The sequence below is a fragment of the Lepidochelys olivacea genome (genome assembly GCF_965140295.1).
Source record: "Lepidochelys olivacea isolate rLepOli2 genome assembly, chromosome: 2".
Classification (NCBI taxonomy): domain Eukaryota; kingdom Metazoa; phylum Chordata; order Testudines; family Cheloniidae; genus Lepidochelys; species Lepidochelys olivacea.
Window position 1 is genome coordinate 155,542,238 of NC_140412.1, and position 25,779 is coordinate 155,568,016.

Sequence of the window (25,779 nt, forward strand, 5' to 3'; positions counted from 1 at the left end):
TATGAATAATAAGTGTTGCTGTATGCTGTTAAACAGCTCCTCTGTTCCATCCCAGGCTGCATTTTGCTTGTGGTTGAAAGGAATTCCTGTGTTTTATATAAAAGTTGGTTAAATATTTTGAGGTCTATCAGGTTGAAAAGTCCTATATAAAGTATTTTTGTTACTGTTGTTTTAATAATAATTTCTCTGTCTATTCCATTATTCTGCAGCATTGGAATTTCCTGAAGAAAGTATTTCTTACTGCAGTGTTGCCAATTCACGAGTTTTTATCCTTAGTCTTGCAATATTTACTGTTTTTTTTGTAAAGCTCCAACTCTTAGTCAAGTGATATTGTAAGAATCTGTTTTCATTTTAAAATTAAGTTTCTATACTTCACTGTTGCAGAGAAAAGTCTGAAAATGTGACCCAATCATACACTATACACTCAAGAACCATAAGACATCTAAAAAGAACTCTAAATCTAATATTTTTAAACAATCTCAAGATTTTTAAACCAATCTCTTAATTAATTTTTGGACTGACTCATGATCTTTGAATGCTTGGGCTTAGCAATACTGGAACTGTAAAGAAGTATCTAACCTTTCACTTGCTAAAATAATGGAATCTTTAAGTTGTTTCCCTGAGTCTGCAGATAGTCTGGCTGCTTTGTTTATCACTTTTTCTATACATGTGCTTGAATGGGAGTTTTTTTATAGTGGATTACACTTATCCAAACATGGATAATCTAAAAGCAAGTGGTTACCAAAACCCAAATAGAAAGAGCCATACAGAAACGGACATTGAAGCAACAACGAAAATTCATATGGATATTTTACTTAACTGATATTGTAAAATGCTTTGAAGATGAAAAATGTATTGTAAATGCTTGGTATTGTTAATACTTTTAACTTCTTATACTTACAGCGACGTAGGAGCCCCAGTGGCCTTCCTGATTTCTTTACCCCTCCTTGATTTCTCTGCTACTTTGTCCTTACAGACAAACTTCTTGATTGATTTGCTCTTACATTTGTGAAAACAGTCCCCAGTGGCCATCCATTTACTATGGGTCCTAGAATTGAAGGGACAAGTTGGGCTTTGGTAGATTAATCAGTCTTCAGTGTCTTATGCAATATTAGGGGGAAAATCTTTTCAAGCATGATAGTGTTTAATTCAGTTTTTTTTGTGTACCTTTTTTAAAATTTAGATCCACTAGATGGCACTCTGGTTCTTCTTCCAGCAGAGTCACAGCAACGCTTAGTGCAGCTTGTATACTTTCTACCATGTTTACCAACTGACTTACTTTCTTCTCTAAGTCGCTGCTGCATTATGGGAAGAATGTCTTCAGATCTAGCTGCCACCCTCATTGGGATACTGCATGTGAGGTAAAATGTCCATCTATTTAACTATGCTTTTGGGTTTTTTTTAACTTAGCATTATTTTTCTTTAATATCAAGTTATTTTATGCAGTGAGTTTTCGTTCACCATGTCATAATTACACTACTAATTTGTAATTGTTTATAAACATTATAGCAATTTAGCAAGTAAGGTCAGATATCACATGACCCTGCAGAGCCAGAAATGGGAACTTGATGGTCTTGTCAAAATCACATTCTCAGTTCTTCTCTTTGATCAAGTCCCTCCACAGGTTCCCCCTTAATTTTTCCAGTCTCTTATCTCTGTGTGTTATGATCTGCCCCCTTTGCTCTGCCAGAGATGGCAGCTTCCATTTTCATTTTGTTCGTTTTCCCAATAGGCACATTAACATGCTCTCATTTACGGTGAAACTCTCAGTAATCAGTGTCGTCATATCCTGCCCTTCTTCAAACTCCTTCTTAAGATGAATGTCTACCTTGGTTGCTGTGGTAAATAGCCTAATGATACTGGCCAGACAGATGGCTTATTAATAATTAATCTCTTGTTAATAATTGCTCCTTGCCTTGGAAGATCCTCAGAAATCCAGCTTGAAAGTCATTGGATGAAATCCTGGGCCCACTAAAGTCGATAGGAATATTAATGGGGCCATGTATTTCACCCATTGATATTTTAAAGTGTATCTTTTTGTAAGAAGGGTTCCTTCTAGGTGTGACAAATTTTAGGTAATATTTTTCTATTGCCTATGTGTGCCTCAGTTTCCCCTGTAGGCTACATTTTCTCCTGGGTGGAAAATGACTGTTTGCTCTCAGGGCAGGCTCAGAGACATAGGTACTAATGTTGCCTAGTTGTCTGAGCTTGAGTGGGTCATTGGAAAAGGACTGGCTGAGGTGATAATGGCAAATCCAATCACTAGGACACTGAGTCTAGCAACCAAGGACCCAGAGGGAGATGGATTTCCTCATTTTTCAGCAGGAAACTGAGCAAACATCCTTCAGCTGGAGAACAAAGGACTAGAGAGGGGTGTGTGTCTGGGGCGGGGGAGAAGAGTTGGCTGCTGGAAGGAGCTGGGGCTATCGCTTGGGATCTGACTGAGGAGGTCAGATGGAGAGACAGACAAAGCTGGAACCATGGGGTTCCCTACAGCTTGGCTGGGCTCGGGGCTAACTAGAATGGTCTGTGCTTTAACCTTTAGTTTTCTATGCTAACCTAAGGACTGTCTATGCTGTGTTTCAGTTGACTAATAAACCCTACTGTTTTGACAATGCTGTTTGAGTGTCACTGCAAATGCTTGGTGAGGTGGTGAGGCCGTGTGGCCTACCTTAAAGGAAGAGTGAGACCCTTGGGTGTGTGGCACACTGAAGAGTTTCTCCAAGAGACTATCCCGAAACTAGGGGGGGTAGCACCAATGCTGTGGATCTGTAAAGAAGGTATCTTTAAACTTAAATTTGTCTCCCTCTACGGTTGGACGCCAGATAAATAAGCTCGAGGAGAGGATTGAAAAAGTCACACAATTTTTCAAAACGTTCTAAAACTTAAGAAATAGTTTTCCAGTAAAGTGTATGGCGCATAACACAGTGCATAATGGTGGGGTGTGGTATAAAAATTTTATTGGTACTAGTTTAGGAAAATCTGCACAACGTGTTTATGGATTCACCACTAGTGAATAATGCAACCAATGCACAAAATGATGCCAATAAAAATTGTACATACCATGTTATCATGTGTTAAACTATAAGATTAAGGCCCTGTGTAGTTTGTGGCAAGTTAGAAATAAAATTCTGTGGCAAAGCCCATGGCCATATACTAGAGTTCAGTGGCGGCCTCAATTTCAATACATCCTTTCAATTTTGAAATAAATGCAAAAATGATTAATGCAATGGGGACAGTTTTCCTTGTGGTGTTTATTCTGATATTAAATAAAATTTACGTTATGCTGTCTCAATTTTTAAGAGTGCGGCAGATTTTTGTATTAAACGCATTACTGCATTCTGGAAGTTGTCAGGAAGCTGGAGATTTTGGCAGCTGGGTAGGGGACAGTTGGTTCTTTTGGCACCTCAGAAGGCGTGGGAGGTAGTTAAGATTTTTGGCACCCAGGAGGTAGTTAAGACTTTTGGCAGTGGAGAAGTAATGCATCTCATCTGCCCTTCCTCTTTGCAAGCAGAGGCAAAGAGTGATTTTGAATTTGTGGGGGTGGGGGCCAGAAGGGGCGGGCTTTGAACTCCTAGTCTTCTACCCTAGTGATCCGTGACAGCAATCAACTTGACCCACTGCTCTCCACTCCAGTTTTTCCTACTTCAAACAGCAATTATGAATAAGAACATTAAATAGGATATTTCTGCTTAAAATGACTAGCAGTGAGCAAGTTAACAAAATTGCCATTTAAATTGTTGTTAGTATGTTGGAATCAACACCCCACTGAGGTGACTGTGACTATGCACATCTTGTTGTTTCAGTCTGTCTGTGGACTCGGGGCCTTGTCTACAACTAGATTTTTTTTTTTTTTATTAAAATTTCTGATAGTTGCTACTACCAGTAGAGCTCCATGGATGGTAGCAGCAGTGAGAAATCTGCTGTCGACAGACATTTTACCAGTTCGTTGCATAGATCTACTCTGAATAGAGTTAGACAAGATGGTGGTTAAAATATCAGCATCCGGACTACCCCAGAAATCTCACCCTTACTGCCCCCTTGCTGGGGAGTTTTAAGAGGGAAAAAAAAAAAAGAATGCCGATTGGGTAGAGGCAGCCAGAAATAAAACACTGCACTAGTTTACAGTCAGGCCCCATTGAGATGAGTAGCTTACCAAGATTTGAAAATAATTGGGCACTTATGAATAATGAGAACATTCAAAGTTACAGTAATAGAGATTTAATAATTTTTTTTTTAGAAGGCATATTAACTCCTGTTTCAGGGCATAAACCAACCTCTAATGGACGGAGGGGCTTGTCTACATGGGAAGTTACACTAGTAAAAGGGTAAAATATGAATTAAACCAGTGTAACTCCCTGTGAGGGCACTCTCATTCCAGAATAAGAATGCCTTTTCTCGGTTTAGTTAATACTTCAGAAGCAGTTTAAACTGAACTGGAAAAAGACACTAATTGCAGAATGAGTGTCCACAGGGAGTTACACCAATATAACTATGGCGGCTTAAGTATACCAGTATGATCATATCTGTATAATGTCTTGTGCAGACTAGCCCTAAGAAACTTGTCTTGTGGGCAGGTTACTCTATAATTGCCTGTTGCAGCGTTTCTGGCACTTTCCTTTGAATCATTTGGTGTTGTTCGCTCTTAGAAACAGGATAGTATTCTAGGCGAACCATTGTTTTGATCTAATAAGGCAGTTCCTACATTCCCATCTACATAAGGAAAAATCATGGCTGAAAACTGATATCTGCAATAGTTGTTCCCTCTGGAACCATTTTTGAAAATCACGCAACTGCTGGTGTCGATTGAAACAAGTCATTTTCAACTTTGCAACAGAAAACATGACTGAGCGAAAATTAAAATGTTCTTGTCCCTATGTATGTTACCAATTAAACCTTTTTCAGTATCTGTTCTGAAAGGCCCATTGCTGACCTCTGTTTTCATCAGTCAGTTTCCTAATATATATGTATGGTGGGCCTTTGTATTTGGAAAATCAGATGTCAAGAATTATAACATTCATAAACCAGTCATAGAACACTTCAATCTCTCTGGTCACGCGATTACAGACATGAAAGTTGCGATATTACAACAGAAAAACTTCAAAACCAGACTCCAGCGAGAGAGTGTTGAATTGGAATTCATTTGCAAATTGGATACAATTAATTTAGGCTTGAATAGAGACTGGGAGTGGCTAAGTCATTATACAAGGTAACCTATTTTCCCTTGTTTTTTCCTCCCCCCCCGACGTTTTTGTTAAACCCTGGATTTGTGCTGGAAATGGCCCAACTTGATTATCATACACATTGTAAGGAGAGTGATCACTTTAGATAAGCTATTACCAGCAGGAAAGTGGGGTGTGGGGGGAAAAGAAAACCTTTTGTAGTGGTAAACACCCATTTTTTCATGGTTTGTGTGTATAAAAAGATCTTCTGTACTTTCCACAGTATGCATCCGATGAAGTGAGCTGTAGCTCACAAAAGCTTATGCTCAAATAAATTGGTTAGTCTCTAAGATGCCACAAGTACTCCTTGTATTTGGAAAGTTTTCTTTCACAATCAAAAGGGCTAAAAATGTAAGTTTAAAAATTCCAAAACTTTAAAACAGACGGCTGCACAGTTTGGTAACAAGAACTTGGTTCTGCTGCATATTCTGTAGCCACAGAATACATGTGTTTTGCCTATACAAGTTTATATAAATCAATCCTCCAGATTCTTCAATATGCTGTAGCTGTTGGATTGCCTCTAGATGGCACTGTTTTACTTCTATTCAAATTCTGTTTTGTGGAGAATACTTTTTCATGTACAAGTTTCTCTTAGTCCAAACCACCTGCCTGTCTGTCAGATACTTCAAATAGATCCTATTCAGCAGCACCGTTGACTCGTTGTTATATTTGATGATTGTTTTTCCTGTCTTAAAAGGGTCTTTCCTTTTAGTTATCCCTACACTGAAAACCACGTTACCTGTATATGTGAGTATATGTGTATATATTCCCAGAAACACACGGGTGTATATTCTCAGACAAAGCCTATATTAAATTGGCGTTAATATTGAAAGTAAATATTCTGGATAAAAATTTAGGGTATTTTGCTGTCAGAAACAGGATACTTTTCTAGACAGACTACTAATTTAGGGTAAAAATATGACAGGGACGTTGTAATTATCCCCAAAATAAGCATTATAAACCCAGGAATTTAAGAGGTATAGATATTAAACTTTTAAAAATCAAATAGGTTATGGTATGCAAATCCACAGTTAAGGCACCCAAACAACCTTACCTCAGCACCAGAGTGACAGAGTACACACAAAATTATAATTAATGTACATTAGTGTTTGTGATCTACTGTTAATTGGAACTGATTTTTAAAGACATTAGAAAGTTTCAATTTTTTTCCCCCCTCATAGAGTCAACCTGCCTTTCTGGAAAATAGTAGTTCCCCTGTGCTGTTAGGTGTTCGAAAGGAGCAGCAAGTGGAACAAATGGATGGACCGCTTTACTAAGGGCAGCCTGGCCTCCGTCCCACTCAGAACAATGAAAGATGGTAGAGCGTGTTTGAGTTTCTCTGAAGGAGAACATTATTTCACCTTTGATAGAAAAACTTTTATTTAAGAAACATAATAGATAAAATTCCCATTGTTCCTAAAAAAATTTTTTTTTCTGAATCTACTGATTGCACCAAATCTACAAGATCCAGCTCTCTGCTAGTTTTTGTGTGAATTGATAATGCCTGGGCTGAGATCATTTGACTCAAAACATTTACGTTGTGCTTAATTTCTTACAATTCATTTTAAATAGATTCTTTATCTCCCAAATTAATGGGTTTACTTGTAAATTCTCAGAACATTAATTCAGAAGAGCAAATGCTGTAATTTTGAGGAGAGTATGCTATATTCTTCGCACATAACAAAGTGGTTGAATCCCTGCTTTAAGTTCAAATCTCAATTGAACCTTAACTATGGAACTGTACTGGCAACTCCAGCAAATGGATATATATATATATAGGTGGGGAGAAATTCTCTCCAGGGATGGGAGAAATATATTAGCTGAACCTCTGATAATAGAGTAAGGCTTTAAAGCCAACAGTAGAAACAGCTGTAATTAGATTTGGAAAGTATTTTCCATTGTAACCTCTGCCTCCATTTCCTCATTTTTAAAATGGGGATAATACTTTTTCTACTTCACATGGGTCAGCTGTTTGGCGGTGCTTAGGACTTTCTGGGGGAGGGGAAGGAGCGGGGATGCGGCGTGCTCCGGAGAGGAGGTGGAGTGGTGGTGGGAAGACGTGGGCCTGCAATGGAGCAGGGACGGGAAGAGGTGGGCCTGGAGCATCCCCCAGCAAAGTTGGTGCCTGTTCTTCTCCAGGTAAGCTGCCACTGCTGCTGCGAAGGTGCTTCCTAGCGTCCTTGCCTGCAGCGGGCTGTGTCTGTGCGGCGTAAGCCAGGGCACTTCCCACCCACAGTACAGTACAGTATATAATGCCTTTTGTCTTCCCTAAACAAATTTCCTTGGAACCTAACCCCCCGCATTTACATTAAATCTTATGGGAAAATTGGATTTGTTTAATATCGTTTCACTTAAAGTTGCATTTTTCAGGAACATAACTACACTGTTAAGTGAGGAGTTCATGTATATAAGCAGTTTCTTTTTGTGTTCAAACAGCCTTTGCAACCACAAAGAAAATTAGTAGCAGGTGAAAGCTTACTTTTAACAATGCTGAGGCCAAACTGTTGTTTCATTTAAAGTAGGAATATTTTTTTCTCCAAATCCCCTTTAATTCCTCTAGATATTAGTTGCAGTTTGCCATACCTACACTTCCAAAATACGTGATCCTCCAAAAGAGTTGATTAAAAATAAAAAAAAATTCTAGCCCTTTACCTGTATATTACAGCCTATGGGGGCGGAAACACCATCTTTCCCTCAATATTTATGATCAGGGCTTGAAAAACTTACCAGACCCATACTAGTTGAATACCTACATATGAGGACAAGGGCAAGACAAGAGCAGTGTTCAAGGATGGCATCCTGTTTAGAGTTCCAGCATTTTCTAATGCCACCTCCATGACCTCCCTTTACTCCTTTCCTCTCCTTTCCCCCATCCCTCCAATCTGGTGGGAAAGATGTGAGCAGTGTTTATCTAATGTGCTGTCCTAAAGCCACGAACTGTATGATTTTAAACCAGTTTGGTTAAACTGATGCAAACGGGGATACTCTTACTGAAGTTTAAAGCAGTCCTGTTTTGGTTTGGCCTAAGTCAGTTAGGAATTGGTCTAAGATAAACTGAAATAAACCACTCTTAAGCCAAAATAAATGTCCACACAGGCATTGACAAAACCAGTTTAAGAGCTTGTCAGCATGGGAAAGTTTTCAGTGTCTCTGTTTTATCTATACAGGTATAACTATCCTGAAAAAGTCCATCCATATGGTTTTGTTCATGCTGGATTAAGCTACTTTCATGTAATATTGCATCCACACAGATCTCTGCTTTTAAAAAATAACTGCACAATATTCTGGGGCAGGTATCCCATGGTGCAGTGTCCTACCACTTAGGTCTTTGCATTATGGGATACCTATTGGAACCCACTGCAATTCTGGAATTTGGGATCAAACTAAAGAAAAACCCACATGATTCTTCTCCAGTTGTCTTATAATTCACCAGATTTTTTTTTTTTTTTTTTGCAACTTTTTGCAAACTTTTGCCAGAATGCTGCAATCTTGATAGTCATTTCCTTGTCAGGCTGCTCCATAGGTAGTGGCAGTCAACATAGCCAGATGGTGCTGGTTGACTTGAGGGACATCCACGATGATGTAGAAATACTGCTAGAGGAGGATGAAATCAAGTAGATACTTCCGCATGACATTTTACTGGAGTGTTTCTCTTGGTGGAGCACTGTTTGTGGGCTCAGCCAACTGGATTCAACTGGTGGAACAGGATAGTCATGTATAACTGGGATAACCTGTAGTGGCTGCAGAATTTCAGGTTACTTTCCTAGAGATCTGATCAGAGCTCACCCCAAAGCGGTGGAACACCCACGTGAGAATTCCCCTCAGATGGTGGAGAGCATGTGTCATCACCATCTGGAAGCTTGCCAGTCCCCATTGTTGCTAGTTAGTAGGTAACCAATTTGGTGTATTAGTAGAGAAACTGTCAGGGCTGTCAAGTATCGGGGGTAGCCGTGTTAGTCTATATCCACAAAAACAACAAGGAGTCTTGGTGGCACCTTAAAGACTAACAGTTTTATTTGGGCATAAGCTTTCTTGTGTAAAACAAGTGGTGTTTTACGCACGAAAGCTTATGCCCAAATAAGTTTGTTAGTCTTTAAGGTGCCACCAGACTACTTGTTGTTTTTGTCAGGGCTGTTGTCATGGAGGAGTGTGCTGCAGGCCTGGGTCAGACTCAGAAAGCTTGGCAATACATGGGAGATTATTGATCGATTTGCATGGTTGGGGTTTCCAAATTGTAGTGGGGTCACTGTTGGGACCCAGATAGCTATTCTTTGCCTCCTAAACTAGCTTCAGAATTCATCAGCAGAAAGGGTGTTTCTTCATCAAGCTGCAAGGCCAGGTTGACCGCTGTGGAAAAATTAATCAATATTAGTATGGGGGTAGTCTGGAAAGCTCTATGATGCCAGGTTATTTAGAAATTCACATCTGTTTTATGCAATGGGAAAAAATTATTTTGCTCCCAAGATGACTAAGCACACTAATGATGGTGTGATTCCTCCTGTCATTTTGGGAAACCCAGCTTATTTTCTGCTTCCCTGGTTTATGAAACTTTTTAAACACTGTGTAGTTGCAGAATGATGGTGGAGTGCAAATTTGGAAGACTAAAGGGAAGGTGGAGGTGTCTCATGACAAAGTTGCAGGCTTCTGAGCAATATCTCCCTTGTCTGATAGGTGCTGGCTGACTTAGATAATCCAGTGCAACTTTCTTCTGTGGACAAGCCCTAACTACCCTTGACTAAACTAGTAGCAGAATTTGCATCCCTAATTATGTTAAATTATATGCAAGCACAAATGGCCTACACCCTATGTCCTAAAACCATTTATCTTAGTTCTTTCCTTTAATGCATAAACTTCACCTGTGTACCTGTTCCACTGAAAATGTAATTGTGAGCAGTTACCATATGTGTCCATTTGCACATTTTGTATGTGCCTTTCAGATGCATATGTTTGAAAGGTAGCCTATAATGCCTCAGCTACAGGGCTTATTGAAAGATTTGACCATATTTGTGAAGAATATGTCCAAGAGTTCTATGTGTAGCATGTGTGTGCCTCAGCAGCTGCTGTGAGTCTGCCTCAGCACCTCTTTCATGCATGTCTTAAACAGTACTATTTCTGCTGTTTTCTCTCATTAATTTGTGGGTTATTTTGAAAGAAATGAGGTAGTTTTCGTATTTGTTAGTCAGTTTTTGGAGAGTAAAAGTTTGTCACCACAAGTAAAGATGATGGTGGGAGAGGTAAGGGATTTCAAAGTGCAAATGAATATTTTTGAATTGCTACATTTCCTGTCAGTACATCTGAGCTCTGGCTGCCTGGAAGAGGGTAAGAGAGTGTACTGCAGAATTGAGAACACCAACCTCCTCCCATTTAAGCTAGGGATTTGTTATCTCAAGCACCTTGTATGTTGCAGCTGCCACGGTATCACATGGAAAGAGTTGTTTCAGAAATAGCTAAGACCCAGGTAGGGCTTTAAAATCAACACCTTAAACTTCACTCAGAAATCGTTTGATAGCGAGCGTAGATCACAGAGCATGAATATAATGGACTCCTTTTGGGATATAGCCACATTCCGCACTAACTGCAGTTTCCAAGTGGTTTTGAGATACAGTCCTATAGCGTATATTCCAGTAATGCAAAGTGGAGATTATAAAGGCATGGATAAAAGTAGCAAGGGCTGCATCTGAAAGAAAAGGTCACAACTTTCTTGCCAAATACAAGTGAGAAAAGAGACTTTTGACAACTGCTGCTACCTGGAAAATCTGTGACATGAATAGCAAAAGAAGCAGTGAGCTTAAGTTAATAAGATTCAACTTTGATTTTTAATAACAATCGGTCTGTTGAACTGGTTGCCTAATGATGCAGTTACAACATGCTCAATAGAGAGATTCTCATTGAGATTAGATAAAATTATGGAAATTATAGTGTACCGTTTATCATAGTTAATTTAGGGTTTGGGCTAGATGATTGAAGAGGTCCCGCTCATCAACAGTTCTGTAACAGTTAGATTCCTATCTTTGATAAAACGACGTTATTCAAAAAATGGAAACTAAAACTTACATTTAACTATATCTCCTCCCCCATGTATTGGAGAGTACAGAAGGCATGTTTTAAGAGTTAAATATTTCTAACTTTTAAATTATGAGCAGTATTTAAATATATTTTTAGAAATTCACAAATAACTGAAAACTATATGTGTAAGTATTAATATATTTCACTACAATTTGTGTGCAAGATAGTTTGCTATTTTCCCCTGTTTGTAATGCATCTACATTTATTCATTGAAATTGAGGTTTTTCTTTATATTGAACATTTTGATCCCATTTCCTAATCACCTCCATGAATCTCAAAAAGTAATAGTTTTAACTAGATACTTAAATCCTATGGAAAGGGTGACCATATTAGTCTTGTATTTAATTTATAGATTAGCTTCACACAGCATATATTAGCATCACAATATTTGGCTATACTAATACTTTGGGCTTCTATAGAACCTTTCATCTGAAGCTCTCAAAGCATTCCCATACAATTAATTAAACTTCACATACTTCTGGCAAATAGAATCATAGAAGATTAGGGTTGGAAGAGACCTCAGGAGGTTATCTAGTCCAACCCTGTGCTCAAAGCAGGACCAACATCAACTAAATCATCCCAGTCAGGCCTTTGTCAAGCTGGGCCTTAAAAACCTCTAAGGATGGAGATTCCACCACCTCCCAAGATAAAGCGTTCCAGTGCTTCACCACCCTCCTAGTGAAATAGTTTTCCTAATTTCCAACCTAGACCTCTCTCACTGCAACTTGAGACCATTGCTTCTTGTTCTGTCATCTGCCACCACTGAGAACAGCCTAGACCCATCCTCAGATAAGTCATCTGTTGTACAGATGAGCGAACTGAGGCACAGAGAGCGTAAATGAATGACTTGAAGTCTCACAGTAAATGGAGAGCCAGACATAGAACCTAAATCTCCTGGCTCTTAGACCATGTTCTGTGCATTTGATAATTACATACAAAAACCTGTTAAAATAACATTGCTTGACTTTACAACTTTAATAATCAAAAGTTAGGAAATGTCAGAACAAAGGTTGCTTGTGCAACTTTAGTGTGGCTCTCTTGTGCATTTGTATTATGATACAGTCTTTAATTATATAATCACATATTTTTTCCATGAGACTTGTGTTCATTGAGAAGGAGTAAAGAGGCCCAAAGAGTCAAAAGTGTTAACATAAGCCTGTCACTGTCCAACATTAAACAGTTTTAAACAAGATTTAGGGTTTGTTGTACAGACTTCAGCCTGCTTAGTGCCATGGCAACCACACCATTTAAAATCTCTTTAACCTTTTATTAAGGCTGCAGGAAAAGAAGGAAGAAACAGTTAAAGCATTTGAAATGTAAAATATTAAGTAAAGCTTTCATATTAACAACATTCCTTTTTCCCTTTTGCTGAAGAGAGACTTTAGAAAGAAGCAGGCCAGTCTTGTAGATGGTATTAAAGATGGTAATTACTGTCCTTTTGGGGGAAAAGATGGGCTGGAGCTGTTGTTATTGGTGGTGGTGTTTAAATCCAATCCCATTTCCTAAGAAGGCAAAACAAAAGGGGAGAGAAAAGAATAGCAAACAAAGAAAATGCAGCTTCTGTCTCTGGTGTTGAGTCTCCCTTGCCACCTCATTGTTGGAAAAACACTCGCACAGCATGCTGTCTTATCTGCCGCTTTGAGACCTGGCAACTTGTACCAGCATTGGACTATTAAGGGTATTGCTTTGAGCTGCTTCTTTCTGGTCACAGGCTCACAACAATGTTGCAGAATATACAATCTTGGTTGGCTAAGTCAGATTCTTATTAGACCGAATGAATAAAGGAGAGAGATAAGAAACAGTGATAGGGAAGAAAAAGGACATGAGAGGGTAGGGTTGACGAGAGAGAGTCTCAGATCCCAGGTGGTGGTTGGGATTCAGCCACTGATGGTAGAAGTTACGATGTTATGTGGGGCCCTCTTTCAGGCCTGGTCTAGCTGGGAAGTCTCTCAGGATCAGGATGAAGAAGGCCTGGGGTTCCAGGGTGTGGAAGCCACGGTAATGAAGCTCACTCCAATAGCCAGTTTTTCTCCCCAAGATCTCTTTGTTTAAGGACCCCAAAGGGAAGTGATGCATGGAATAGTCCATCCTCTTATTATTTTGTCCATCAGTGAGGCCTTATTTGACACCCTGAATTTGGTTCACTCATTTTGGTTTTACAGTATTCTTGTTTACTAGACAAGATCTTAACACAGTCCTTGTTCTATCACTAGACCTTTTTGTTTGGACTAATTCAGTCTTTCTCTCTTGCTTTTGAACCTCTTCCCATCAGCATTTGTTATAGGTTTTTGTGGCATTTTATAAATTTTCCCTCACTTTTTACAGTCGAACTCATAAATGAGGTAAAGTTGTAAACCCAATGATTACAACAGATTCCTCCCTCGTTCACTGCACTGGATGGACCTGATCTTATGATGACTAAGGATTGTATTGTGAAAGAAAAGAAACTGTTTTTGATGGGACCCCTTCCTCATTTGTTGCAGAAGTTGGAAGCTGTATAGTGAATGAGGGAGGGGATTGCAGGGACAGAAAGGTTTGTCTCATAGTGGCAGTAAGATGAAACTGGTATGTGTCTGTGGTGGGGCGGTGCCCCACCCCCATGCCAGGTTGGGCTACAACAGGCCAGAGCGGCTGCACAAGGCGGCAGCCAATCAGGGAGGGCCTGTTAGAGAGCCAATCAGGGCCAGTATTACAGCCAGCCAATCAGGGCTAGGCAAGGCCCTATATAAAGGCTGCCCAGGAAGGGAGCAGGCAGCGTCTCTCAGACCTGTAAGGGAGAGAAGGTCTGTCACCTGAGTGAAGGAGACCAGCACCCAGGACAGCGCAGTGCTGGGCAGGCTTGGGGGAGCTGAGGAGAGCTCCAGCCCAATACCCGCCAGGCTGCAGGTCCTGATAGAAGGGCCCACAAGTGCAAGCTGGCCGAAGGGGAAGTGGCCAAGGGAGGAGAGGCGAGCGAAGGAGGGCAGGGAGGCTGCTGCCAGAGGGTCCCTGGGCCGGGACCCAGAATAGAGGGCGGGCCTGGGTTCCCCGCTTCCCCCTTGTACTACACCCGGCTGTTAGGAGTGGCCATAGCGGACTGCACCCGACCCCTGATAGAAGTTAGACTTTGGGGATGTGGTTGGCCACTGCGGCTGGGGTGAAGAGAAAAGACTGCTGTTAACCACCCTACCCACCCCTCCCCCCCCCGAAGGGGGTGAGTGTGGACTTGGGGGCACTGCTGGAGGCAGTGTCCTGAAGAGGACGCCACGGAGCAAGGAGCAACGCGAGTCCAGATACCAGCAGGACAAGAGACAGACGGGACACCACCGACAGACGGTGCTCAGAACTGAGCTAATTCCCAGAGTGTACAGCAGGAGGCACTGCGGTGGTGAGTCCCGACACCATCACAGTGTCTGACCTGCTAGTTCCTAGCTCAGGCTAAATTCTGCAAAATCTACAGAACTACTTGTGATCTCTTATTTTTGACCTTTGTGATTTTATGCTCCCTCTGTAGGGCTCTTCAAAACAGTGGACTTAAAACCTGTGGGCTTCAAGCCCTGTCTGTCCTGTGATGGACTAATCCCCCTGAAGGATGGTCACAGTAGGCATCTGTTCTGCCTGAGGGAATTGCACATTCCAGACAGATGTTTGGTATGCTTGTCCTTCTCCATAAGTATGAACAAGTCACACATGCACACGAATTGTACTAGTGGACAAGCCAAAATTGTTCTGTGTCCTGTCAAGCAGGCAGGTGATACCTAAGGCTGATGCAGAGAAGTTAGCAATGACTAAAGATCTGGCATCAGCACCCCAGCGCCTGACCTGACCTCCACATTGATGTCAAAGTCAGCATCACCATCACTTCCAGTGTTGAAGTCAGGCCCTGAAATGGGCTCTCTGAGACCAAGGCAGGAGTTCAGTGCCTTCCCGTAAGGACTGATACGGCAAAGCCTCTGGAGGGAAATCCTTCAAGCCCTGCACAGCATCATGGACTGGAGAGAAGGAGCAGCCTGCAACTCTGGACTCAACCAGCGCAGCTCTGGCTCTGTTGTCACACCTCTCAGCATTGATCCTGGCCTTGGTGGTTGAGAGTAGGAAGAACCAGGGCACCTTACCCCTTGGCACAACCTCTAGAGGTCTACTCCTCACCGTCATGCAAAAGAGTCCTCCCTGTCATTGAATAAAGAGCTGTCCTCCCTGAAGTCTGCCATTGTCTTCACCAGGAGACATATGGGCTTCCACTGCAGGAAGGGCTTCTGATTTTTGGTTTTGGTCTTCTCTATTTTTGACTACCAATAAAACACCCCCAGGGGAAAAAAAAGAAGGAAATTGGTGTTTATCCAATAAATCTTTCCCTCCCTGACACCCTGTCTCCTTGCCCATCTAGTCTCAATTTTCTCTGCTTCCCCCGACTCCCAGTTCCAGTCTCTTTGCCTGTCTAGGGCTGGCTCTGAGGTCCCTTTATCTCGCAGGCTCCTTGTCCCTGTCTATGCTCCCCATGTACAGCTCTTGTCTCCTCTGTATGCAATTCAGGCAACTTCCCTCTCCAAGCTACTTGGGAATCAGCAAAGGGTGCATTGAAACGAAAAGAGAGACTGGCTCCCTGTTCACCGTTCTGGTACCTGGATCAGGGCCCAGCATGGGTTAGAACTGTCCAATGCTGTAATTGCACAGAAACCCTGAAGCCCTGGGATGGAGTATGCTTTGGGCAGGCAGAATGTTTGGGGAATTAAGCTACGAAGATTCTAGCATCTCTTTACTGAGCGTGTGTGAACTGCAATTTTCTCAAAGGCTTATAACTTGGCCAAATTTGGGTGGATTTTCATGGTGGCAGGAAAAGTCACATCCCTGACAAATAGGCCACCCCTTGCCAAGTTTCAGGTTTCTGCCCCAAGTCTTGGGGGGTGCTAGAGCTTCTCAAAGAACAGGTCACCAGAAGTTAACATGGGCAAAACAACATGTATTCCCCTGAACCTCATTCTTGTAGATGGCTGAACCATTTTGGCTAAGGCAGACACTCAGCATGGGAAATTTCAACCCAAATAATTAGTTTGACAAAGTTATAAGCAACTGAAAACAGAGTCTTATAACAGGAAGTCTTGGGCAACCTTAATAGGTGGTGCTATTAGCTCTGCATTATGTCTTCCCTAGTTAAAAATCTAACACCATGAGAAACTTCAAAACGAGTTTTACATTGGGTCTCTTTTCTCTGTATGTTTTTCTATTATAATTCCTGTGTTTAAGATCCTTATCCATTCTAATTATATGCTGACACTACTATTTAATGGACTCCATTGTTGCATAAAGAGATATTTTAAAGTTACTGAATATAATGAAAAGTATAACTTGGCCTTCCAAAATAGTGACTTCTTAATTTAAAAAAAATTTGTTTTATTTTAAATCTATAACATCAAATGTAAAATAAGGTTCCAGGTAAAATATAATTGGTCGAAATTATTGTGTCTGGTGGCTGCTATTTTTTCCCATAAGTGTTGTATCAGTAGTTATGAAAATTTACCGCCTCAGGAACACAATCTACAGGCCACCTTTGATGACAGTCATGGAGGAGGAAAGTTTTCTATTATCCATTTAAAAACAACAAACAAAACACCCAATAGGCAAATAAAATTGTGTGAAGCTGGTATAAGTTTTACTTTAACAGTTGAGGGATGGGTGTGCTAAAAATAACACATACTGATTTGATTTTTAAATTGATTATATTAATGTGTGATTTCCAAAAGTGTATTTTTAATTATAGTGTTTTATAATAGCCCTCCCATTGTTTTTGTTTTTAAATAGATCTTCCTTTGCTGGATGGAAATGCCAAGTGCAGGACAGTTCAGTGAACGATGTGGACTACTTCAGCTTCTTGTTTTCGACACTTACAGGCAATCCCTTTGAATTTTATAAATTGAAATTAAGAACATGAAATTGATTGTGATAGTGATATTGAATCTCATTTAGTATAATTACTGTATAAAGTAGATTAATGATGAATATTAAATATGGGTTAAATACTTGTACACAATGGAAAAAAGATCAGAAATTCTAGCATTGTGATATGCTTTGGTTATGGGTGAGAAAGCACTTTCATTCTTATTTTCTATTTTTAATGGCTTACTCTTTCACTCTCAATTGCCATGTGGACTGAATATTTTTCATATTTTGTTTCAGTACACAGATATGTACTGCATCTTGGCAGGGGGTTAGACTAGATGACACGGTCCCTTCTCACCCTACGGTCCTATGTTTTCTTTTTGAAAACTTAAAGGAAATCTATTCAGCAATGTTTGAATTATTTGAGCAAGAAAAAGAAATTATTCCTGCTTTAAGTGAATTGCGTAACTGCTTTATTTATTTTGATTGATAATAGAATTAATGAGCACAATAGAGTGGGCTTCCAGTGCTCTTTAGACAAACAGAATTATTACTAACCACTGAACACCGATGCAAATAAAAGTCAAGTCCCAAGATTTTTCCCAAACAAAGAGGATAAAAGATGTGCTCTACAGAGTGTCTGGATGGTTAAATCTGGCAGACCAAGATGGGGAGTGAGGTTTTGTGCATGAGTCGCAAAGAAGCAGTTTGGATTTCAGATTTCATATTTAGCATGTACGTAGTCCTCAATCAGAGGGAGAAATTATTAGTGTGAAAACTAGTGTACTGTGCATCCTTAATGCAACAATTGATATTTCACACATGTGAAACTGGATATTGCAATTTTCCCTTTGTGAAATTGCTTTTGCAGATCCCAGCTGCTTTTGTTCTCCACTTTTGGAGCTGAGCATTATGCCACATGGATTGCAGAAATGTGAAAAGCTGTTAGCCTAAGATGGGCTTTGTGCCTTGTTGTGTGCATTGAAACAGCTCTTATAAAAATAGGCACAGCAGCACCTCCCACTTCAATGCCTTTTTTTTTTTCCCCTGGTGGTGATCTTATGGAATCTCTGGTCATGACTCTGGAGTTAATGATGAACTGCATTTTACACTTAAAGCAGCATTTCAACTTCTTTGCTTTATATTAAGAATACAACATATCTTTGATAAAATTACTGCATTTACTTTATTTGAGTTACAGAACAAAAAGTTTTCTGAAAATTTGAGTTAAAATTTATTTTTAAATGTGTTCTCTAAGAAACTTGGCATTCTTCAAAGCTTTTTAAATCTTGAATAATCTTAATGGAAAAACAAGCTTCAAATTTCTCCTCCTCCCATTTGTGCATTTCTGCCCCGATCGTATTCTTGCTCATCTCTATGCCTTCCCAAGGCTCCCCACAGTGCTGCTTCCTGGTGTTGGGAGCTGAGGGGGGACAATGAGGGGTTGGGGATAGAGTGGGGTATGGGGAGGAGCAGAGGGAAACAGATATGTGTGGCTTTGGGAGGGATGAAGGATTGTATTGAGGAGAGATGGGTGGTATCCAAAGAGAGGGGCCTGAGAATTGGGGAGGTAATCAGTCTCTGAGGACTGATGTCTGCAATTTATGGCCCCAGTGATGTTGCCTGAGTGCACAATGGAGCTGAGGCAGTAGTGCTGTTGTGTGTAGCCTTTCACTCACTGATCCCTTGGCACAAAGGGACAGGGCTCCCAATTCCAGTCCCCAAGACCAGTGCACAGTCCTGATTTCACCAACACAGGAGCCCCCTGCATATGAACCTCTTCTCACATTCCTGACCAAATATACATTCCTGGCCTCATTCCACATTGACCCTGAATCCTGCATTTTTAGCTACTTGCCCATTATGGTCCTTCTGCAGACTCCTCTTCTTCCTGTTCTCCCCAGACTCTCTGCACAGCCTCCTCTCACTAACTGCATGCCCCCTGCTGCCCAGTTTACCTCCAGACTTTCATAGGTAACTAAATTGAATATACATATGTTTCCTTTTAACTCTGACAGTCAAATTCCACAATTAAATATCTATACATTTACTTGTTTGCCCATATTTTTTTTAAAAATAGTTAAAATAAAAAAACCCACCCAATCCTCCTGTCATAAATATAAAGGGAAGGGTAAACACCTTTAAATCCCTTCTGGCCAGAGGAAAAACCCTTTCACCTGTAAAGGGTTAAGAAGCTAGGATAACTTCGCTGGCACCTGACCAAAATGACCAGTGAGGAGACAAGATACTTTCAAAAGCTGGAGGGAGGGAGAAACAAAGGGTCTCTCTGGGTGAGGCTTTTGCCGGGGACAGAACAGGAATGGAGTCTTAGAACTTAGTAAGTAATCTAGCTAGATATGCGTTAGATTCTGATTTCTTTAAATGGCTGAGAAAATAAGCTGTGCTGAATAGACTGGATATTCCTGTCTTTGTGCCTTTTTGTAACTTAAGGTTTTGCCTAGTGATTATCTATGTTTTGAATCTAATTACCCTGTAAGGTGTTAACCATCCTGATTTTACAGAGTTGATTCTTTTTACTGTTTCTTCTATTAAAATTCTTCTTGTAAGAACTGAATGCTTTTTTCATGGTTCTTAAGATCCAAGAGTTTGGGTCTGTGGTCACCTATGCAAATTGGTGAGGATTTTTATCAAACCTTCCCCAGGAAGGAGGGTGCAAGGTTTTGTTGAGGATTTTGCGGGGAAAGACGTTTCCAAACAACGCTTTCTCAAAAATAAACCCGGTTAGACGTTTGGTGGCAGTGGAAGTCCAAGGGCAAAAGGTAAAATAGTTTGTACCTTGGGGAAGTTTTAACCTAGGCTGGTAAAAGTAAGCTTAGGAGGTTTTCATGCAGGTCCCCACATCTGTACCCTAGAGTTCAGAGTGGGGAAGGAACCTTGACATGGTGGCAGAAGTGGGATTTAAAGGTGTTTACCCTTCCCTTTATATTTATGACACCTCCTGATAACCAGCTGCTGCTACACTGTTCCTCACAGCTCTCTGGCACCAGAAAGCAGCACCACCGGAAACCATGGGAGAGGGAAAGAGTGATTCTTTGTCGAGTGCCTGGACATGGCCATTCCACTGTAGGTGTGTGCGCACCCCGAGTACAGTTGCCAGAAATTTTTCCCTCAGTGGTACCCATTGGGTTGGCTCTGGTGCTCCCTGGTGCTGCACGCTCACAACGCTGGCATAAAGGGCCCTGGCTGACCTTGGACCCCTTCATTTCCTTCTTAACGCCAGTGACGTTCGCTGGAACTGCTCTTCATGCTATGGCAAGCTGTTCTTAGTGGTCTTCATTTTTATTTGTTTCTTCATATTGTGTATAGTTAGAGTTTAAACAGTTGCTCAGTTATATAGTTTAGTTGGCGCTTCTCCATCAGTTAGCAGAGTTTTGCCTGGAGGCATTTGCTGAGGCCAGAGACCTGCTGTCTCTTTCAGTACCACTGGCAGTACAAGAATTGGCAGCATTGGTGCCAGTGGGCAGGAGGGAACATGTAGTCCCTAGCTGTCATCTGGTTCCAGGCCCCGCTATACCATCTAGAGGGAAACTGTCCTGGCTGGCCCTGATGGAAGCCTCCCAGCCCCATCACCGATTTCTGGCACCAGTAGGAACCACACCACCATGATTCCCAGAGGAAAACTTGTTAGCTGATTTGGAGGTTGGGTCAAACTCCTCCCATCCAAGGAGTCGCCCTTATTCTCCCTCCAGCCATCCAAGCCCCGTCGTGGACCCCCAGCACAGGTGTGCCCACCATGTCCTTGGCCTACCGGTCACTGTCCGCCCTTTTGGAACCCTTTGGGGTTTTCCCCAATGCCAGGGCCCCATTCTAGAAGCTCTGACTTGGAGGCCTCCAAGAGAAGGGTGCCTCCATCTCATTGGGCAGCACCCGACCTAAACTCCGGCATTGAGCCCAGTATTGAACTTCAGGATCCGTATCTGCAGGATCCCTTCAGTGCAGAAGGAGAGGAGGAGGTCCCTTGCGTGTGCAGGCCGCCTCCCCAGACGAGGCAGTGTTGGGGTGGTGGACATGTCGCCTCCTCAAGAGGACTATAAGGCCCACCAGGAGCTATTGAAGAGGTTGGCCTCAAACAGGCTTGCACACAGAGGTAATGAAAGAATCCTCCCATAGTCTGGTTCACATCCTGGTTGCTGTGGGCATGTTAAAAGTGGCTCTACCTCTCAGTGAGGCCATTATGGACCCAGTGAAAGCCCTGTTGCAAAGCCCTGCCTCCCTTCCCCCCACATCGAAAAAAGCAGAGAGGAAGTACTTTGTGCCTGCCCAGGGTTATGAGTTCCTCCTATACTCTTATCTCTCCCTGCTGCTCCCTGGGGTCCTTGGTGTTCTCGGCGGTCAATGAAAGGGAGAGACAGGGCCTACAAGGGGCAATTCCTAAAGCAAATGACTCCAAGAAACCGGACCTTTTCAATAGAAAGATTTATTCTACTGGGGGACTACAGCTTAGGATCGCCAACCAGTGTGGAACTCCATGATGAAGTTCAAAGACTCGCTTCCCCGGGAGTGCAGGCAGGCAGGAGTTCTCACTGATGGAGAAGGGGAAGGTGGTAGCTTGGGCCTCCTTGCAGGCATCCCTGGATGCGCTGGACTTGGCGGCCAGGTCCATGGCCTCCGCAGTGGCCATGTGTAAGACTCGAGCTACAGTCCTCTGGTCTCCTGAGGTCCAGCAATCCCTACAGGACTGCATGGGTGGTCTCAGACCTATTCTAGACCTACGCCGACTCAACGGCTACCTCACGGAACTGAAGTTCCGCATGGTCTCCCTGGCTTCCATTATCCCCTCCCTGGTACTCTGCCCTTGATTTAAGAGATGTCTATTTTCACATTTTGATCTTCCAAGGCCACAGAAGGTTTCTTAGGTTTATTGTGAACCTGGCCTGCTACCAATTCCTAGTTCTCCTGTTCGGCCTATTAGTGGCCCCATGGGTGTTTACAAAGTGCATGGCGGTAGTGGTGACTTTCCTGAGAAGACGGGGTGCAAGTCTACCTTTATCTGGATGACTGGCTAATCAGAAGCTGGTCCAAGGCTCAGGTAGAGTTCAGAATCCACCTCATACAGTTGACTTGACAAGCCCTGGGCCTGCTAATAAACAGGCAGAAGTCTGTTCTCACTCCGGTGCAGAGGATGGAGTTTATCAGAGCTGTGCTTGACTCCACCCAGGCCAAGGCCTTCCTCCCAGAAGGCCGTTTCACACAATCATGTCACTAATAGCACACATCAAGGACCACCCCATTACGTTTTTGTCTGAGACTTCTAGGTCACAGGGCCTCATTCATGTATGTGGTACAGCACGCAAGACTATTCCTCAGGCTCCATCAGGCTTGACTGGCCTTGGTCTACTCACTGAACCGCCACCATCTAGACTCTGTGCTCACAGTGCCTTCCCCAGTCCTAGCCTCCCTCAATTGGTGCCTGGACCCTCTGGCGGGTTGCTCAGACGTTCCCTTCACCTGGCCCCAACCTTTGATTTCTGTGATCTTAGACATGTCAGAGCTGGGCTTGGGAGCTCACCCAGGGCCCCTCAGGACCCAAAGCTTATGGTCCCCAGAAGAGCTCTCGCTACACATCAATGTCAGAGAGTACAAGGCAGTTTGTCTGACCTGTCAGGCATTCCTGCCTCACATTATGGGCAGGAGCGTGCAAGTGTTCACGGGTAATGCTGCAGCCATGTTCTACCTCAGTAGGCAGGGAGGGGCTTGCTCTTCCCCCCGTGTCAGAAAGCAATTAACTTGTGAGAGTTTTGCATAACCCAGTCAGTCCACCTTGAGGCTTCTCACTTTCCGAGAGTGCAAAATGAACTGGCAGATTGCCTCAGCAGGTGTTTCTCCCATCACTACAGTGGTCCCCTCGCCTGGCTATTGTCAGGGACGTTTTCCACCGGTGGGCGACTCTCCAAATAGACACTGTTTGCGGTCAGATACAACAGAAAGTGTCACCAGTTTTGTTCCCTATGAGGCCACAGCCCCAGGCTTGCTCATGGATGCCTTCTTGCTCCCGTGGGCAGTGCACCTGTTCTACGCTTCCCCCCCATCCTGCTCGTGCACAAGGTTGTGCTGAAAATCAAGCAGGACAGGGCATGGGTCATTCTCATGCTCCCTCTCCTCCCAGACCTGATCTCCCAGAACCACAGTCAGCTGCTCCATTATAACCTCAGTACCACCATCCACTTGATGGCCTGGAAGCTCCATGGATAAATATTGCAGAGTTGGCTTGCTCAGACAGGTCTGCTGGGTCCTATTAGGTAGCAGGAAGCCCTTTACCAGGGCTATATACCTCTCCATTTGGGCATCCCAGCAAGGAGTCTCACTCCCACAGTCATCACTGCAGTCCGTTCTTGAGTATTTTTTACACCTGAAATGGCAAGGTTTAGCGATTTCATCAATTTAAGGTTCATCTTGTAGCAATTTCAGCATTCCACCCTACCCGGTGAATAATTGATCCTTTTTTTCTCATGAAATGGCCATTTGTTTCCTCAAAGGCATAGGAAGACTATACTCACAAATACAGGAACCAGTCCCTTCATGGGACTGTGATGGGTGGACTAGGCTCTGAGGCCCCTTCATGGAAGCCTTTTGGCCCTGCCACACCCCAGAAGAGGGCAGTAGAGAGGTCCTCAAAGCTGCCTATAGTGGCTATGTGGGAAGTAGCCCACCGGGGCCCAGCAGGTCAGTATAAGAAGAGCTGCAGGGCCAGACCAAGTTCAGTTCCTTTCTGGAGCTGGAGGAGCATGGATGGTGTGTGGCTGGCTGAGGGAGCTGCCGGACCTTGGATGTAGTGTTGCCAGAAGCCATGGAGAACAAGAAGGAGCCTTGAGCTTGGTTGCAGGGACTCCATCAGGACAAGATCCTGAGGTAAAGGTGAAGACGGCGCGGGGAAGTGGCCCAGGGCATTAGAGCATTAGTGCAATTTAGATAAAGGGACACAGTGACAGCTGCTATCTACAGGGTCCCTGGGCTGGGACCCAGAGTAGTGGGCCGGCCCAGGTCCCCCCAACCCTCATTAGTCACTGGGAGAAGTGGCCTAAACATTGAGGCACCCCAGAAGGGAGAACTAAACTCTTTTAGTGGCCTAGCTGAAGAGGGCGAAGACATTGCTTCCAGGGATGGAATCCTGGGGCATCGCTCTATTCCGGAGCAGGGACAAACTGAGAGAGACGTTACAGAGGGCACTGAACTGGAAAATCTCTCCAGGTAAGAGAGGCCTGGGAGGGAACTCTGACCAAAAGGTGCAGAAATTATAAAAGCTCTCCAGGTAGATAGGCCTGGGAGAGAAGATCTTGAGCAACTAGCATGGAAAATGAATAGCTCTCCCTGTAGAAAGGCCTGAGGGAGAAGATCCTGATCTACTGGAGTGAGAGACCGCCAAATCTCTCCAGGCAGAAAGGCCTGGCAGGGAAACTCTGAGAAACCAAGGCAAGCACTACTAAAGCTCCCTGGGTAAGAGGCCCCTGTTGGACTTGTACCTCGAAAGGGGTTTGCTTTGCTTTTATCACTCTCTCTCTCTCTCTCTCTCTCACACACACTCACACTCACGCACACACACACACTGACTTGGCCGGGCTGAATCAGCGAACTCTCAACACAAACAAGTAGTGAGAAAGTACAGGCACACGCACTTAGCCAGGGGGTGCTCCTGACAGGTGAGTGCAACCCCGTACAGGGACCTAAAGCTGGTCTTATCAAAACAGACAGCCCTCCCACCCCCATTTGAGCCACTGGCAATGTGCCCCTTGTCATACCTTTTCTGGAAGGTGGCCTTTCTGGTGGCTATTACTTTAGCCAGGAAGGTCTTGTAGGTCCGTGCCTTTATGTCGGACGACCCCGCCCCTCCCCCCCTCCCCCCCCAATACATGATCTTCTTTATGGATAAGTGCAGCTTCACGCTCACTCTGCTTTCCTCCCAAAGGTGGTTTTACAGTAATCAGGCAATCTTTCTGCCAATTTTCTAGCTAAAAACACACATGAGCAGGGAGGAGCAACGTCTCCATACTCTGGACATTAGATGTGCCCTAGCATTCTACATCGAGAGGATCAAACCGTTCCGTAGATCCATCCAACTCATAGTGATTGCCGAAAGGACTCTGCTCAGAGACTTTCGTCATGGATTACATCATGCATTTGCATGTGTTATGAGCAGCAGGTAGGTTTTCCACCACCAGCTAACCTGACTGCCCACTCCACGAGAGCACCAGCATCAGCATTGCTGGCTCATGTCCCTATTCAGGACATTTTCAGAGTGGTGACTTGGTCATCATTGCATACATTTTCTACTCATTATGCCATTACTGAACTGGCTAGGGATGATGCCAGTTTCGGTCGAGAACTCCGATCTCACCATCCTATGCTACTGCTTGGGAGTCAACTACAGTGGAATGGGCATGTGCAAGCACTTGAAGAAACAATGGTTACTAACCTTTCCATAACTGTTGTTCTTTGAGATGTGTTGGACATGTCCATTCCACAACCCACCCTCCTACCCCTCTTTTGGAGTTGGCCAGAAGGAAGGAACTGAGGGTCTGCGGGGTCAGCCGGACCCTTTATACTGGTGCTATGAGCACATGGCACCAGAGACTGACCTGACAGGTACCACCGAGGGAGAAATTTCAGGCAACTGTGC

General features: G+C 43.1%; 1 protein-coding gene across 3 annotated transcripts in view; it reads left to right on the forward strand.

The window, feature by feature from the left end:
* TEX10 (testis expressed 10) overlaps positions 1-25,779 on the forward strand; it is a 123,805-nt gene that overhangs the window by 52,931 nt on the left and 45,095 nt on the right. For all 3 annotated transcript variants that reach the window (XM_084620835.1, XM_084620834.1, XM_084620836.1), the window contains 2 exons: positions 1,184-1,361; positions 17,067-17,155. In XM_084620835.1, coding sequence (XP_084476961.1) covers positions 1,184-1,361; positions 17,067-17,155 — 267 coding nt within the window. The remainder of the gene's footprint in view (positions 1-1,183; positions 1,362-17,066; positions 17,156-25,779) is intronic.